General features: G+C 42.3%; 1 protein-coding gene across 2 annotated transcripts; it reads right to left on the minus strand.

The window, feature by feature from the left end:
* Positions 1-4968: 4968 nt before the first annotated feature.
* On the minus strand, positions 4969-17507 carry nhlrc2 (NHL repeat containing 2). 2 transcript variants are annotated; one of them, XM_037463598.2, is made up of 12 exons: positions 17315-17507; positions 15770-15922; positions 13898-13947; positions 13029-13434; positions 12329-12450; positions 12114-12243; positions 10745-10838; positions 10385-10616; positions 9404-9526; positions 9069-9278; positions 8736-8949; positions 4969-7058 (listed from the first exon to the last, which is right to left on the minus strand). In XM_037463598.2, exons 1-12 carry the CDS (start codon positions 17475-17477, stop codon positions 6796-6798), a joined length of 2160 nt encoding a protein of 719 aa, XP_037319495.2. In that variant the 5' UTR covers positions 17478-17507; the 3' UTR covers positions 4969-6795. The 2 variants fall into 2 exon arrangements, with proteins under 2 accessions (XP_037319495.2, XP_037319496.2); XM_037463599.2 differs by lacking the exon at positions 17315-17507 and adding an exon at positions 16886-17287.
* Between the last annotated feature and the right edge of the window lie 79 nt (positions 17508-17586).

The raw sequence follows: 17586 nt of genomic DNA on the forward strand, positions 1-17586 counted from the left end.
TCTCTCTCTCTCTCTCTCTCTCTCTCTCTCACACACACACACACACACACACACACACACACACACGCACACGCACACTCGGATCTGCGCAAGGTTCTGCACCGGCCGCCGCGGCGGTGACATCACCGCTCCTCGGGACCAATCAACGTATCTCAGCGGAGAACAATTGTCCCAACGATGAAACAGAGGAATCACAAATGCTGCATTCAGTGCCGCTTTATCGCGTCGTTTTTAACCCTAATGTGCACGAATGGATGAATGGAAGACACGTGCGTTTGTTAAGAGGGGTTCGTTTTTTAATCACACTCCACCCCCAAACTGCCCTGTGACTGCTATCTTTCTAATAATCTGCCTTGGGACCATGTGAAAGCAATTATGGAAATCCAAAATCCCACCGTGATGTTATGTACTTCAGGGATTTGGCTGTTTTTTTGCCACTTGCCATTACAAACAAGGTTTATCTTTCCACTTGCCCATATTATATATTTTTACCACAAATAATACATTCCGAAGCTGTGTGGCCAGGCCACAGATCTCCCCCCAGCGTTATAAAGGTCTTATGTCATGAGTTAAGACTATAACACAGGGTTTGTCCAAAAGTCAAACTAATTCTGGGTCATTGAAATACATGCAAAAAGATGACAATCTGAAACAAGCTGAAGAGGTGTCTTTGTTTTTATCAGCCTGTAAGGGCCACAGAGGCTGAGGGACAAACATTCCTTTGTACACAGAAAAAAGACCAGTGGGGCCTAAAATTATGTTTCATTAAAACAGAACTGTCCTGAGAAGTCAGGTGTGTGGCACAGTGCTTATTCTGTCAACATTTTAAAACATTTACTCATTTAAACGTTAATCTTCACAGGGGGGGCAATCTGGAAATGACAGCAGCCTGTTTGCAGCCTCCGTCGCGTTAGAACCGGCCTCTAGACACACAGACACACATGAATGCACCTCTTTGTCGTTGTTTGTGTTTTTATTAGGGCCGGGAATCGATTAAAAATATTAATCTAATTAATTAGAGGCTTTGTTATTAATTAATCAAAATCGAAATCGCATTTTAATTGCATAAGTATTTGACCGGAAGTATTTGGCAGGAAGGCTGATGTGTTGAGGATCCTCAGTTCAAACCTGCTCTCTCAGAAGGAGGGTTTGGTTGCAGTCAGGGCTTCAAACTGTAAACTTTGAAACAGTTTTGAGGTTTAGTAAACAATCCCAAGGTCTAATATGAGAAACGGACACAATGAGGCATGTGCTTCAATAGCACAAGGGAACAACTGAAGGGCTGCAGGCTCCAACCTGCTGTCTGAGGTTGTGGGTTCATGCCCCTTCATGCAGACATCACTTCTGCTTTTAAAGAGTTTTGAGGTTTGAGTACCAGTCTCAAGGTTAAATACGAGAAACAAAGGTTTGATTAGTGTGTGGTGAAGTAGCACAGTGGAAGAGCTGCTGCCACAAGCCTGCACTGAACTTGAAGGTTGTGGGTTCAAGCCCAGTCTTGGGTTTGAGCCTTTGGCTTTACTTCAGGTTTGAGTAGCAATCTCAAGGTTAAATACCACAAACAAAGGGTGGTTAATGTGTGGTGAAGTAGCACAGCTGAAGAGCTGCTGACATAAGCCCCTGCACTGCACTTGAAGGTTGATGGTTCAAGCCCAGATGTGGAAATAGCATTTAAGAGATTTTTAAAGTTTAACTCACATGCTCAAGGTTAAATAGGAGAATCAAAGTTGCTAAAATGTGACCAGGACTGGTAGTGTAGGGGTGCAAGCTAGAGCCCAGAAGCCTCTGTGCGCACCGCCAGTGGGTTCAAATCCCACTCGTGCCAAGTCTTGAGCACACTGCCGCGGAGGTAGTTGTGGGGGCATTGTCCCCACGGTTGTTTCTGAGAAGTGAACCCTAGGGGTTATGCAGAAACACAAGGCGTGTTCACTTGAGTTATGATGGCATTGTCAAGAATGATGAAGAATCTTTTGCTGATGAATTGAATTTGATGTTAATTGCTTTGCTTTAGCCTTTTAGCACTTATTAGCCATGCTACGTAGCCTATAGGGTTCCACCTTTTTGACGGGAGAGAAGTAAAGATGAGCAGATGTGTCTCATTCAGTGGTCACACTGACATGAAACTTATTACAGCCTCTGAGGGCATTTTTCAAGACAATCACATGTTTGTCTACTTCAGGGCATCCTGTGGACAACCTTAAACTGACAGTCTGGCACAGGGTGTAGATTTGTTTACCCTTTTTAGTGCATCCACCCTCCAATTCTCTGTTACATTCAAATTCAACTCACTTGTGCCTTTACCAATGCAGGAATCCTCCAAGATGCACCAATCCGTCTCTGGGGCAATATCCCATTATGATTTTTTATAAAGGTAAGTTACCCAAAACTAAAAAAGGATTTAGGAAGAGCCGCCATGTCCCTTGAGGGTTGAACCCAGATAAGGTTTAAAGTACAGAAATTTGGGGCATTTGGCATTAGTGACAGGGGCGTGTAGGTTGCTCCATCTAAGATCATTCCAGTCATGTCATGGGAAAAAATTATTTTGAAAAAAGTCAAAGATTTTTTTTAAAAAATAGGTCAAAAATTATTATAAAAAAATATATATAAGGTAAATAAATATATAATATATATTATTAGGGCTGGGACTCGATTACAATATTAATCTAATTAATTGGAGGCTTTGTAATTAATTATTCAAAATTAATCGCATTTTAATTGCATAAATAAGTGAGAAGTAATTTTTTTCACATGGATTTTTATTATTGTTCAACCAATTCCAGCAGACAAGTGTAGCAATAGCATATTTAGAAATATAGTACTTTCAGAAATTCAGGTAGCCTATAGGTAAGTAGACCTTCTGTAAACTATGTTTTTTTTAAGTAGACCAATACTTTCAAGTACATTCAGAACATTGGATATTTTTTCAGACGTGGACTTAGTTACCCTGGTCCTTAAACCAGTCATCTGGTGCAGTGTGGGTTGGGTGTGGGTCCTTGTACTCGGGTCGGGCTAACGTCCACGCTAGCTGCTAATTGTTTTGCGTTGAGGTGATACTTGAGGCTCGATGTGAATTCCTTGTTGCACAGCTTGCACACAACCACGCTCTTATCGACGCTTCCATCCGTGTGTTTATTATTATAAGATTTCCCATTCACGGGCCACCCGACACGGTCTCGTCAGCTTCTTCGTTCATGTTCACTGTGGTTTGTTGTTGTCTGAACGCTAGTTAGTGCTCCAGTATAATCGGTCCTCCCGAAACTCATCCAGTGAGAAACGTTCCGCGGTGCAAAAAATAAGTAAAAATGCGTTAAAATTGTAAGTAGACCAATACTTTCAAGTACATAAAAAATGTTTAATGTGTTATTTTTTGTGTAATTAATTAATCTTAATTCACATTGTAATTAATTAATCGTAATTAACGCGCTAAAGTCCCGGCCCTAGTTTTTATGTGTGATTTGCACGCCTGTTGGTGAACCCGACGACCCACCGCCAGACACGAGTGACCCAACGTAACGTGGCCCATATCAGATCTTCAACATCAGCTGCTTGGATGTGCACCTCGGGCACTCACAGCCACCTGCGTGTTTGGAGCAGGCATTTGATACGAGGAGGCTGAAACAATGAGGCCTCAACATTTACACTGCTCCAGTCGCTGGTCTCCAACTGTGACGACGCTTCCACTCCCCTTCATTGCAGTGCATCGGTGGCGGGAATCTGGAGTGAACCCGAAGCTATCAGCATGCATGTACATGTTCTGGAAAGCAAGTAAAAACAAGTGATTGTCATTGGAGTGAACTGCTGGTGTATTAAAGTCTATTAAAGGCTGCATTTATTACGTGTATTTTCATATTTTTTACCTGTTCTCTCACTTTTACATATAGGCTTGAGCAAAGTGCCCTCGAGCAGCAGCAGTTCCCTCCCACATATCTTCATACGAGCCTTGAATGCCGGGAATAAAGGGACGTAGAGCAAGTTAAACTTTACTCAGCAGCTGGGCCCTTCGGTGTCAACAGCGGCCGTCGAGTCAAAGGTCAAAGTTGATTTCATCATCTGAAGTGATGCTTGTTTATAGATTAAGCTTCAGGCTCGAAGCAGAGGAGGAAATGGAGGTGAGAAGCAGAGGTCGGTGCACATTTTCAGCAGCTCTATCAATTATAAAAACCCTTCTTGCAATAATTCTGCATTGTTATACAAGCTGGGTGTAATATTTTATTGCACACACAGAAAGGATCTCAATGGATTCCACTCTAATAGAATGAAGAGCAAATCCAAAAGTGTGTGGAAACTAACTTTGCACTCCATGAACTGCCATATTTTAACTTAATAAAGAAAATCCTTGGCCAACTTACCCTCAAAAAGGAACTTTTTCTACTTTTGGACTTAATTTTACAAAGCAGAACATTCCTTGGCATAAGACATATAAAAAAACAAACATGAATTGGAACGTTATGACAATCCAGTCATTGCAGGGGCCATTAAATGCTGAGCACAAAAACAGTTGACCAGTGTCCGCTCCGTTATTGATTTGTTATCTTGTAAACAGGCTTAGTTGTGTTTGACGTTAATTCAAACCAGATTTCCGTTTTAGTTAACAGGGTAGGATTTTTGTTTGGTTCACATTTGTCCTTATTATCTATACCAAAATGTTATTGTTGCCGGTGTTTTGGTTCATTTTGTAAGGAGGAAAAAAAAAAAGAAAAAAGTTTGATGAAATCTTCAGTAAAGAGGTGGGTTTTAGGTTTTGTACCATCTTGCCATTTGCAAGTGCATTCATCATTTCAAGTGTTAATTGTAAAAAGACACGTACAACCACTCTGGATTCTTACACTTCACAGCCTTAACGGGTTGGATGTGCATTCTATTATAATATATGCCTGTGATTAAAAAAAATTATCTAGAAACTTATGAGTCGGCTTTTCTTCATTAGACAAGAAAACTTCAGATCTAGCAGAAATTCACGAAGGAACGAGCTCGTTAGGAACGCTTTTAATAGTCTCACACAGCAAAGCCACAGTCTCATTCGTTGGAAATACAAAATACATGAAGAATTTGTGTGCAATTGCGGCGATGGGCTTTGATGGAAACCTAACACACACACCACACACACACACACACACACACACACACACACAGACGAGCCTAGGAAATGTCTTATTGGTTCCCCCTGTTGCATCTTAAAGCACAGCATTGGGACACAAGATGAAATCAAGTGAGAGAATGAAAGAACTCCACCAGCAGCCCCTCAAGCTCATTGCTGTTAATTAAAAAAACAACAGAGGAATCACGACGCTGTGCTTAGAAATGTTGCAGTTCATTTGACATAAATAACTCGTGGGAATTGCAATGTTTCACATATTATAGAAATATTGTTATTATTGCTTCTGATACAGTTTGAGTCCCACCATGCGTACAGTAAGGTCCCCTTTTTTCGCCGGCCTTTGGGCCGCATGACACAAACCAAGCCGGCCTGACAACCCAAGTTATGCAAGGCACGATGACAGTGATGATAAACAAAATGCCTTCAGACACGATTCTGGCAAATGGCCCTCGCTTTGAAAAGACCATAAGGGAATACAACACATTATCATGTTACTTTATGCTACAAGGGAAAATTCCCTTTGTGGAGTTGAAGCTTATAAACCGCTTGCTCACAGCAATCACTTTGTTATCAGTTCACAGAGCAGTGGCCTCCCCTTATAAAAACACAAGCACCGTATTCATTACTTAGTTAATCGCAATTTTTAGTGGCCTAAATCAAGAGCTCCTTGTGTCACGAATAATCATAATCAAAAGTATAAGTGGTCAAAAGGGAAAGGGACGCCGGGGCAAAGCTTTAAGCTACGAGTATGAACTTTGCACACACGGGTCTGTGTGGAGACACATTTACACACGATGGATTAGTGCCCCCTAAAGCACCGTCCCAGCAGACTGATAATAAAGCAATCACACAGAGAAATATGTTATTATCGAAAAGTACAACGGGAAGACTAGTTTCAATGCTGTGGAGTTTTATTTAAATATATTAATGATAATACAAAATTTCAGTCTCTGCATAGTTAACTTCTTGTCATTTATCTCTTTTTATTCCCCTTTACAACTCAAAATTAACATTTAAAAAGATACGCTTACGACAGCAAAAGCAGAATAAAGCTTTGTCCTCCAAGTCTGAATCAGATATCAGCTCCGTTAAAAAGAAGAAGAAAAAAGTATCCTATGTAATTACCCACGGGTGGAATCAACAACTATTCTGTTAAATTTGTTTCTTATTGAACCCACAGAACATAATTTAATTTCCTCACACTTCAATTGTCATTCAATCCAGCGTTTTTTAAGTAAGACGGTACTTTTGAGATGAATACTTATCACCATTAATAAAGTGTACAGTCGTCACAAGTAGTCAGTTCAGCCCGTCCACGTAGGAATCTTCTGTATCTCAATACCATCATATAGATATTCATTGTTAGGCTTCAGTTGTGTTCGCTGTAGTCTTCCTTAAATGCCTCAGGATGCAACTATTTGCATTCCTATCAATAACTGTCACTCGCAGTAAAGGGCATTGCAGCACTGATGAATTATGTTATGTAGAAAAGGATTCTGGATAATTAAATGAAATTAACTTTAAAAAAATGTCAGATATGTCTGATTGGCATTTTTGTTTTATGTGACATTGGGAGACAATCTGAGATTTTCTACCCAAAGATCTCTGAATAAGAAAGGAGCTTGGGTTAGCTAAGCTGAAGAGTAACACCACAGACACCACAGTCCTGCGACGTTTTGACGGAGACGGCCCGAGAGGTATCAGAATGCATGAACGAGAGTCACTTGGATTTCATCTGCTCCACGATCGGCACCTATTTCAAGAGGCTGCCTGAAGGAGGCCGCTTTCATCATACAAGCATTACCCGTTTCCAGACAGTAGTACAACCAGACACCCAAAGTGAGGCTGGGATTGCTGTGGAAGTCCTTGATAACAGCCGGGATTTTGGTTGCGACGGAGAAGGGCTTCGACAGATCCACAATGTCCCCAGTAACCACCCGACCTTCCAGGAGCCATTCGTTACCTGGGAAAAAAACAACAGGAAACAGAACTTTGTCGTCCGTCAAAATGACAAAAATCCCCATTGTGGTGCAATCGGTCTGATGAAAGAATGGATGAGTCAGTAGTAGGCTGGTGGAACTAGAAGCTAAATGCTGGCATTACTATGCTAACATGCTAATGTTTAGCAGGTTCAACGTTCACAATGCTACAACCTAAGTAGCAGGCTGCCCTTTGCTAATGGCCAGTGGAAGTGGTTGACTGACCCAACGAGATGGGCAGAGCACGGAAGTTTACTGTAAAAGAGGTGGGGGGGGGGGGGTATTTTTGGAAACAAACACACATCTAAAGAGACGTGGCGACTGAATGATGAATGAAAGTCGAAAAGGAAAGGCTACAACTTCGACTGTGAGAAAATATTCTGCCAGAGAGCCCGTAAAATCCATGGCAGCAAGTGATTAATGAAGCTGATGCCTAACATGAGGTCCCTGGGCAGCCATTTCTACGAAGCTACAAAAAACAATTTAAATCTGACGTGCACTGACCAACTTCCTCCATTAAAATTCCTGCCGGTGCTCTGATCTGATCAGCATAAGTCTAGACTCGGTATAATCGGACAACGGAGGATCACGTAACATAGCCTGGTGGCTAATTATGTGAACCAAGGCATGCCGCTCTTATCCAAAAGGTTCTAAAATTAGCCTGCTGATATCGCCGACTAAAAGCCGCCTCGCTGATGATGGAAACACTTTTGTTCTAAACGCCGTGCGTGGACCATCAGCAATAAAACAATCAGAAAACTTTCTATTACAAATAAACCTTTTTGAATAGTTCTAAGTCAATGTGCATGCCGTGTGAACTGTAAATCTCAGCAGAATGAGAACCTTCTTGTTGTCAAGTGAAAATAACACTAGGGTATTCACTTACATTTGGCAGAATCATGGTTTACAGACCAGAAAAAAGCACAGAAGGAAAAGTTAAGAGGCTCAGATCCAAAAGGGGGGCATTAAAAATTTAGAAAACAGGTTTGTGTTGCAACTCTTGTCTCCACCCAGACAATAAAACTCCTATCAACAATGATAGCAGGTGGTATACTAAATAATAAAGAATCATGCTGGTGAAACTGGACAGATTTTTAAAATAGCTTTTTCAAAATTCCCCTTTGTCTTATTACTCGACTCTCCCGATTCTCCCCTAAACACTTTTACAGCAGATAGTTGTCAAGTCTTTGTCAACTATTGCTTTTCTTTCATTCGTTGCTTTCTAAACCCTTCAGTTGAGTAGTGACTGTCCAATCAGAGCTTAGCAACCGTAACCAGGCGCAGCTGATCCATCAATAGCTCCTCCGCATGTTGAAGCAAAGTGCACAGCGCCGTAGCAAAAGCCATATACAAAAGACATGGTATTCATATTATTTATACTAAGTAGAATACCAGCATTGACTCGGTGGATTTCCTCATCTTCCATCGTCTCTTATCATCTGTAACACAGCGGCTCGGCTTTGCGTGGCTTTTAGTTCCATGTAAGCATGTTTAGCCCCAGTGCTTTAGCACATGCCTTTAGCACTTAAGCTTGTAGCGACGGAGTGCATTTTGTAAAGCATCTTGGTTTCAAAATGAGTCATTGAACAAGTCACGAACGCGCACGATACACCTGAATCAAACATTTCCATGGAGGGCATCAGTGACAACGTCTGACTCACCCTCGGCTGAGAGGGCCCAGCAGCTGGGGGCCCCTTCCGTGAGTTTGGTTCCTTCCGGGAGCGACAGCGCGAGCGACATGACGAGGGTCTGGCCCGCCGACACCGACACCGGTGGCATGTCTTTCCTGGCAGCGGATTTGGGCAGCGCCGGGGCTTTGGTCGGAGCCGATGGGTTTGGAGCCGCTGAATCTGTGCAGTCCGTGGAAATGGGGAACTGGATGGGAGGGAGGGAGGGAGGGAGAGTCGGGACGTTTGGATTAAAAGGGGGCGAGCAGAAAGCTATCGAGGAATTACACGGAAGTGAGCTTACAAACACACACACACAGGTCTCACCAGCGAAACGGTCTTGGAGAACAGGTCCAGAACCTTCACTTGGTGGTTGTTGGTATCGGCCACGTAGAGAAGCTTCCCGCCGTCGCCGACGCAGATCCCTCCGGGTTCGTTGAAGCGGGACTGGTTGAACTCAGGGCCCAGAGTATCCCCGGCCTCTCCGGTGCCGGCTAATGTGATGCACTGCTTTGCCTTTGGATCGACCACTTTTATCTGAACATAATTAAAAACGGGCACATAGTTAGAATCAATCAAAAGTCTTGTTTTGTTTTGTAGATATCTTCTATGCAACCTGAAGGGACATATTATGATGACAGAGGGACGTGAGCTACGGTTACCTTGTGGTTGTAGGAGTCGGCCACATAGAGCCGGCTTTGTTCCGGAGCCCAGGCGACACCGAGAGGATGCTGCAGCTTGGAATCCACCCCTTTCCCGTCTACATCCCCGAAAGCAAAAAGGTTCTGTTTCAAAGAAAAGATCAAACAGAGATGTAAAAATGCACAAATGCCCAAACTGCAGCTTGTGACCTCTGTGTCTGAGCTCAACGTGGGTCAAAGAGAGATTGCCTCCAGGTGATTTAAAACATCTTCACAAAGAGAGCCATTTTAACTGGAAGATTAGGGCCGCTTTCTTTGAAAATCCAAACTGAGGTTGTTCTCATATCCTGCAAATGATCAGTTTTCATTTGAAGAACAATTGAAATAAAAACATGAAGGCAACACTGGCTCCGTTGATTTAAACGTTTCTGAATAATTTATACAAGAAAAGCAAGACAAGAATTAATACATCTCATTTGTGAAAAAAACAGAATAATATATCTCATTAAAAATAAAAAGAAATATGATAATATCTTTTGGGTTATTATAGTGAAACTAATTAGACGACTCATTCTTGAGATGTTTTAAAAAAAATAGTACAACGATATTCAAAAATTACGATTTTTATTTTGGTGCTATTGCATTTGAGAGCTGGAGACATCTCTTTTGAAATGATCTCCAAAGCGAGGCAACTCACAAAAAACTATTTAGGTTGTGTAAATAGTACTTAGATGGAGGGAAAATATATATGTTCTCTTATTTGGGGGTGAACCCCCCGTTCAATATTTTTAAATACATTCTCAACAACACTAAATTAGACAAACTGATAAACCTGAAATAACCTAGAGGCAAGGGAAACTTATTTAAAGCCACTTGGGATTCACTTGGTGCTTTGCTCTCTATGCTTGTTTTATTTTGCATGCAAGTTAAAGAAAAAAAAGAAAAGAAAAAATCCATTCATCCAGTTATGAACTCCTCATCCATCGACTGTAGCCCACCCACCAGTGGGTCCCTCTCTCCTCCGACCAGCGACTTGACGGCTCCATCCTTCAGTGCCAGCGTGCGGATGGTGCTGCTCTCGCTATCGGCCACGTACAGGCAGCCCCAGGGCTCCTCCGGGGCCGAAGCCAGGCCCGAAGGCTGAGCAAAGCCCGCCTTGTGGGGGTACGCGTTGTTCCGGTTCTCCTCGTTGCCGCTGCCCGCCCATCGCACGCACGTTCCCGCCTTGGATTCGCTGTAAAAAAATTAAAAAGTTACTCCACGGTCTATTGCTGGGTATGTGGGGTTTATTTTATCTTTCATCATTTTAATCGGCTTTCGATTGTTTTTGGTGGCCCCGGTGGCGATGAACCAGTCTCTCACCTTCCTTTGGGCAGTTTGCCATCTGCTAGGAACAAAGCCCAGATCTGGTGGGTCCCTGCCATGGCGATCCACAGCACGTTACCTTCGCCTCCGCCTACACATGCGAATGAAGCACACACACACACACACAAATGGACTCTTTTGAGTTCAGTACCAGGAGACTTGTGTCTGTGATTTTGGCTTCACTCCCCCACAATATCATCCAGAGGTGGTGCTAATATTTGTACTTTTAGACAGCGTCAAAGAGAATGCAGCAGCTACGCGGGTTTAAGGCCCATCTGACATAGGCCACATACACAAAATCTGCTCCAAAGAGTTAGGGTGCTCTTGATTTGGTTAATTTGGTTTGGTTGGTTGATTAAAATATTCATGCACATGTCTGAAAAATCATGAATATGCAATGAGTGTTTTGATGTACTCTGAGGACAATGTTGGTGTAGTTAAAGGTCTAATATCATATTCTCAGAACATGTGACTATGAATGATTACCTCCTGCTTACAGGCCGTATGCAATGATGATGCAATGATAATATATCATAAATGCAATGATAATATAGATTAAAATTCAGATCATTTTGATAATATGATTCATCAATTTATTTTCAATATAATAATCAATATAAGAAAATGTTTGTAATCCTTTTAAATTAGTTCATAAATAACTTGCTGCAGAATGATCCGATTGAGAAAAACGCAAAAGAAATTCAAAATATTTAACTTAAAATACCAAAAAAGGAAAGTCTATGGCTATGCATGTTAGACACTTGTGAATGAAACCAGCCTGGAGAGCAAAATGATTCTGAATGAACAACAGAGAGCACCAACTGAAGGTGTGTACATAGATTGCTTTGTGTCTCGCAGCACTCGTTGCCGTTACCTTAATTCTGCATTTTGAACCGACCATGAGGCTTGATGGCAATGCACTAACACTTAGGGACAAAAGTGCTGTGAAATTCGGACGAGTTAAAAAAGCTTTCTGCTTTGATTTAAAAGGCCACTGTGTGAGAAGTATTAAAAAAGATGAATAATAAAGAAACTCAGAAGGCCCAAGGCAAAAATAATAAAAGAAAAGCATTTTGAAGGACTGAGCTTTGATTTTAAAGTGTTACTTTGTAAGAATATAAAAGACCTTGCCAGGTACTTTACAGGCAAACACTATCCCCAACAAAACAACACTGCAGGATTGGTTCAGCTCAATGCAGGTGTTCAGGCCTCCACTTTGGCCAGAAGAGCTGTTTTGGAGGGTTATGGTAGTGTGAAGCTTGGACGCTGCAATACTACTACTGTAATCCTATGATAGTAGACGTGGTAGTTAAAAGATCACACCTTACATGTTCATGTTCTGGTCCGACTGCACCACAACACTCACCTGCGCAGCCGAGAGTCACGTCCCAGGGCGAGCTGATGGGCTGCTGGGGTCCCACTGCGCCGCCCTCTCTGTCCGTGCCTTGAGCTCCTACTCCAGCCAGAGTGCTGACTTGGCCCTCCGACAGGTCAATCTGAGGCACGGAGCGACGGGGATGAGAATACCGGAAACACTGGGACACATTCATTTACATTCAAAGGCAAAGTTCGGGAGCCCACCTTACGGATCAGGTGGTTTTCGGTGTCGGCCACGTACACAGCTTCCCCTTTAATGGCCACACCTTGAGGGGAGCTGAAGGAAGCGTCGGAAAAGTTGCCATCTCGTCGTCCACTTTTTGGCCCTTGGACAGAAGGGATAATCAGATTAACATCATCGCTCCTGGGGGCTATGCATCCTCATTTTTAGCTCATGTTCAACCCCAGAGTTCTCTTTCTTTTCTCTATTATGCACAAAAGCTTTTACCAAAGTATTATCTCTGGTGCCACATACCTTTTTTTAAATTGAGATGTTACCAAGCAACAGACTGTTTTCATTGTTCCTCACATATTACATTTAAAAAAGGACTCTAAACATAGGAGTTGGATTCTGTTTTCATATTTTCCCAGCCTAAACTTTCCTAGAAAAGAAGAAAAAAAAAAAAGCTATGACGGATGACTTTGTGAATATTAAATAAAATTATACGTATGAGCACACCAGCTTATTTACACCTGGAGCACAAAAGGCACTTGACATCAAGTGGCTTAATTACAGGTAACACATTCATGTAACACATTATTTCAAGAAGAAGGCAGACTGAACAAAACAGTCATGTAGCTGCTCTGAGTGTTTTTGTGCCATACAAGTAATCTGAACAAATCAAGTTGTTTTTTTTTAACAGATTTGAACAGGTATACTGCATATAGGCTTCCCGCTGTGTACCTCCTATGACGTGCAACAGCCGTCCAGCTGAGGAAACCACCAGAATCCGGTGATGTCCGGTGTCTGCTATGGCCAGTCTTTTCGCAACGTCGTCCACGGCCACCTTCCCGGGGAAAGACAGGACGCTGGGAGGCAGGGAGTCTCGGTACAGCTTGATCCCCACAGCGTGCGTCTTCAGGAGGCCCCGCTCCCCGTAGTGACGCAGGGCGCCGGCGGCGAACAGCGCCAGCTTGTCGCGGTGGCCTTCGCCCACCAGGGAGAAGAGCAGGTTGCCACGTGGGCCCAGTAGGACCAGTGTGGGCCAGCAGGACACCTCCAGGTCGTGCCAGAGGCGCGCCTCGCTGTCGTTCACCACCGGGTGGCAGATGTCATAGCGGAGCACGGCGCTGCGAACATTGTCCAGGGCCTTTCGAACGGGGCGGAGACGAGCAGAGACGAGTGAGTGAAGAACGCAGAGGCTGTTGCGGACCGTGAGAGCGTTTCTTAATTCTGTATATTTATAATAAACCGTTTTCCCATCTGATTTCCAAGCACTCCAAGTGGACATCTTGAAAGTGTCTGTTTACCAGAGTCCAAAACTAAAAGATCTACACGTATATGCATGAAATAAAGCCTCTGTGCCATATTGGCAAACAGCTTTATGAAGAAATAAAAGTAAAGCGACTGGCTGGGATTTCCTGGTGATAAAAGCATGTGATATTTCTAATAGCATCAGATATCATGCCAGTACAACATTATAGATTTATGCTATGATTTTGCCTGGCAAAAGAGTGGTTTATGTCTTCTCCCGTCGTCACATGTTGTAGTTCTGAATATGCTGAAAGAAGCACAAGCAGACCAGCTAACTCAAAATAATGAAAATCACTTACCTTCTCATTTGGGAATTTAGCAGAGTGCACACCAACAATAACCAATCCATCTGAGAGGGAAATGAAAGGGATAGAGATCGAAGACAAAAATAACAGTACAGTAAGTGGTTTGACACGCTCAGTCAAAACGGGCCAATTTCTACATTTAAAAAACACATATTATAGAGATTTAATTCGTCACAAAAAAGCACAAGCCCTGTCAGGTGGTATGTTTATTTCCTCCTAGTGATGCTCTGAAAATAAATGTAAAACATTTTCTAAATCAATGTGTGAACCAATTGTTAACAAGTTGGCAAAGACAAAGGACCTCACACATACAGATGCGTGACATTAAGAGACTTGGGGAGACGGAGGGAAACAGATTGTGATCTTAAACTGAAACAACCAGCGTATTGCTTCGTTGTTTAGTCAGTGACCCTCCCGTAGGTCTCCGTGAGGTTTCTAGGAATGTTTTGGCGTCATTGATGTTGATCACAGCAGATTTCAGTCCTCAAAGACTACAAACACTGTGTGTGTTAAACAGATCACATGGATTGGTGAGAGTTTGTGACCCTATAACAAATATGAATGTTATGCCTCTGAACGACTTTGTGAGGCTCTTATGAAAACTTTTTTGGGATACAAAAACATTTTACAAAAGGTGGTCTTACAAAACAGATGTCCCGATAAGTTTCCTTCCTGTTTCCTTATCAGTGTGGGACTCTCGGGAAACACAGTCCCTTTTGTACTCATATCATCCTGAGGCAAAGCCTTAAATGCGGCACATGCTCAAATGTGCGAACAAAACGCATAATTCAGTTGTTGTTATATCTATGTTTTCTACATTATTATTTTTTCATAATTGATAGGCATACAATATATTCATGCACATTTTTATTTTTTTAAATTTCATTATGACCTTTTTTGCACAATAAAAACCAATTCCAATGACGACGAGGCAGACAAAAATGATTGTTCCTCCTTACGTCGGCATTTATTTTACATCCAAGTCACATCATCGAGCCGACCTGAATAGACGTAAACGAAAACAATTCCAAACCCACAACATCTGCAGTGGATTTCATCACCCGTGGCCTGCGCCAAGCACTATAGTAGCGGCACAGATTGCAGTGACGAAGGGTGGGAGGGACTGTGGGAGTGAATGGACAGGGTGGCTCCCACACCTCACTGACCAGAGCAGCTAACAGAATGTACTTAGAGCAGTGCCAAAGATAAGACGGAGGGCAGTGATGTGTGGTGGCAGTGCAGTTCCTCAGATGTGATGATGACAAGAGTCAGTCGGATGGGATTATGTTGCATGTGGAGTGGCTATAAAAAAGAGCCCTGCAGCAAACTACAGAAGAGAACAATTGTGGGACCTGCACGCATTGACCCCTGCAGCTCCGAAATATTTGTACTTACTTTCTCCTGACCTCTGAGATATGGGCCCTCATGCAAAAAGCAGAGAGACTGAAAAAAGAGCTGATCCACTACAACTAAATGTAGCTGTGGTTTGACAAGCACTGTACAGGTACCAATAATTCCTTAGTTTATAGGTTTTTTTTCATTTGATAAACTGGTACTTTTCACCGCCAACGGATGCAGATTTAAGTAACATTTCTTTTGGTTACTTGATTTTATGTGGTTCCATTTGGAGCCACAAAAGGCTTCGCACCTATAGAAACACAATTTTGTAATGGGTGGATGCTAAGTAGTCTACTTGGGAAGCATTATCTTATATTTCCATATCATGAAAGTTGTATTACAATGTAAAACGTAATATTTGTCATTACAAAAAGCTATATGAAATTGTGAGACATGGCATTGTTACCATTGATCTTCTCTCAACCCCTTTAGGACCAAGACATCCATGTATACTGCAGCTTTAAATACCTTCGGCAGAGTGCTTCTTCTCTAGACGGTGCAGGTCGGGCAGGATGTGCATGCAGTTGATGCAGCAGTAAGTAAAGAAGTCCAGCAGCACCACTTTACCAGCTAGCTCCTTGTTCAGAGAAAGAGGGCCCTCCGTGTTCAGCCATTCCAAGCCTGCAGCGAATCACAGAGCGGAAAATGATGCTGTCATCTCATGAATCACTTCGAGTCACAAGCGTCACACTGCTTATCACACTACTGGCATAAATGTCTGCTGTGACTGCCTTTGTGTCAAGGTGTAGACATGGAAGTGCTCAAGGCGACAGAGGTGTCTTGTACCTATTAAGCTCCAGAAATGAATTTCTGTATTTATTTATTTTTACACGTACCTTGCATGCACTCTACATTGTCTGACAACACTAGTCAAACTCCACTTACAAGGATTTGATTAATGCATTTATAATCCAGTCTGAAAACGTTGTTTTACTTGTGCTGCTGCTTACAATTGGTATATCACATAAGATAGAAGCACAAGCACAGATCAAGAAGGAATAAAAATAATTTGTTCTGAATTCCAAAGTCTCAACACATCTGAACCCTTATCCCCAGAATGTTGCATCATTATAAAACTTGGCTGGTATCCACTTGTAGTCCACGTGTATTCACATATTGAATTTTAATACTATTATGAAGGGGTCAAATACACAGTTATATTCATAAAAAGAAAACGTGTTTTGACCACTTGTGAAATAAATTAACCAGGTAACCAGGTGTCTGTCAGGTAACCTCATCTTGAGGCAGGATTAATCCTAAATCTAAAAATGCTAAAATTGTAAAAACATATTGATAGACAACATTTAAAACGTATGTCTGTTTTGCAGTTTAAAAATGATCTAAGAGCAGTTCAAATCCAACAGAGCCATGTTAATTCTCATCGATGTTCTACTGTAGATCCCCATCTACTGGTGGGAGGAGATATTCACTACAGACCTCAACGGAGGCACTAACTGAGGCGTTGACACAAGGAGCACTTGATTTGTTTTCTAATACTGGCATTGGCATATGGCTTATACAATCAAATATGTTGAGGGGGACATAAGCGGGGACAATTAAAGGAAATACGACATCATGCGTTACCTTGATGACTGTAGATTTGAGGTTTCGGGGATGATGCCACACTCGGTTATAAACGAAAGACGAAGGCGACGCATACATCGGAACCACTCGATGCTACAAGCTTTTTCACAGCTGATATAATTGCAAACGTTGAAACTACAAAGCACGTGATCTTATTATGGTCGGTCTTCGTTGCGGATCTCTGGACGTCTGTTTCACCAATAAATAACTTGCTGGACAGGAAGCTGTTTTCGGAGCTGACGTTAACTAACTTAGCGTTAACAAAAAAAAATATTTAAGATTCCAAAGAGGATAGAAATGTACACCCTGACGAATCCGTTGTCGTAGGCTACTACGTGAACATGTCGAGTTCCGTAACGTTAATGGCTTGTCAGCAAACTTAAGTCGAACTGTAGGGACATAACTTAGCAGTTGAAAAAATGGTCTAACCTGTCTGGAAATCGGGTATCCTCAGATCCTCTTTTTCGTCTAGTTTTTCCAAATAGTCTTTGACAAGCTTTTCTTTCTCTTGTTCTGTCGTAGCGTCATCAAGGGCGCAATCCAGCTCACTTTGGATAGGAAATAGGGTGGAGAGGCTGCACTGGGACGCCATGTTTCCAACAACAACCACCCGGCTACGTAAACTCACCCCTGTCGATTCAAACCATTGGTTTCGATAAAACTGTTAAAAAAAATACACATGGTTACACAAGTATTTTTTT

Source organism: Pungitius pungitius, chromosome 21 (assembly GCF_949316345.1).
Source record: "Pungitius pungitius chromosome 21, fPunPun2.1, whole genome shotgun sequence".
NCBI classification, from domain to species: Eukaryota; Metazoa; Chordata; class Actinopteri; order Perciformes; family Gasterosteidae; genus Pungitius; species Pungitius pungitius.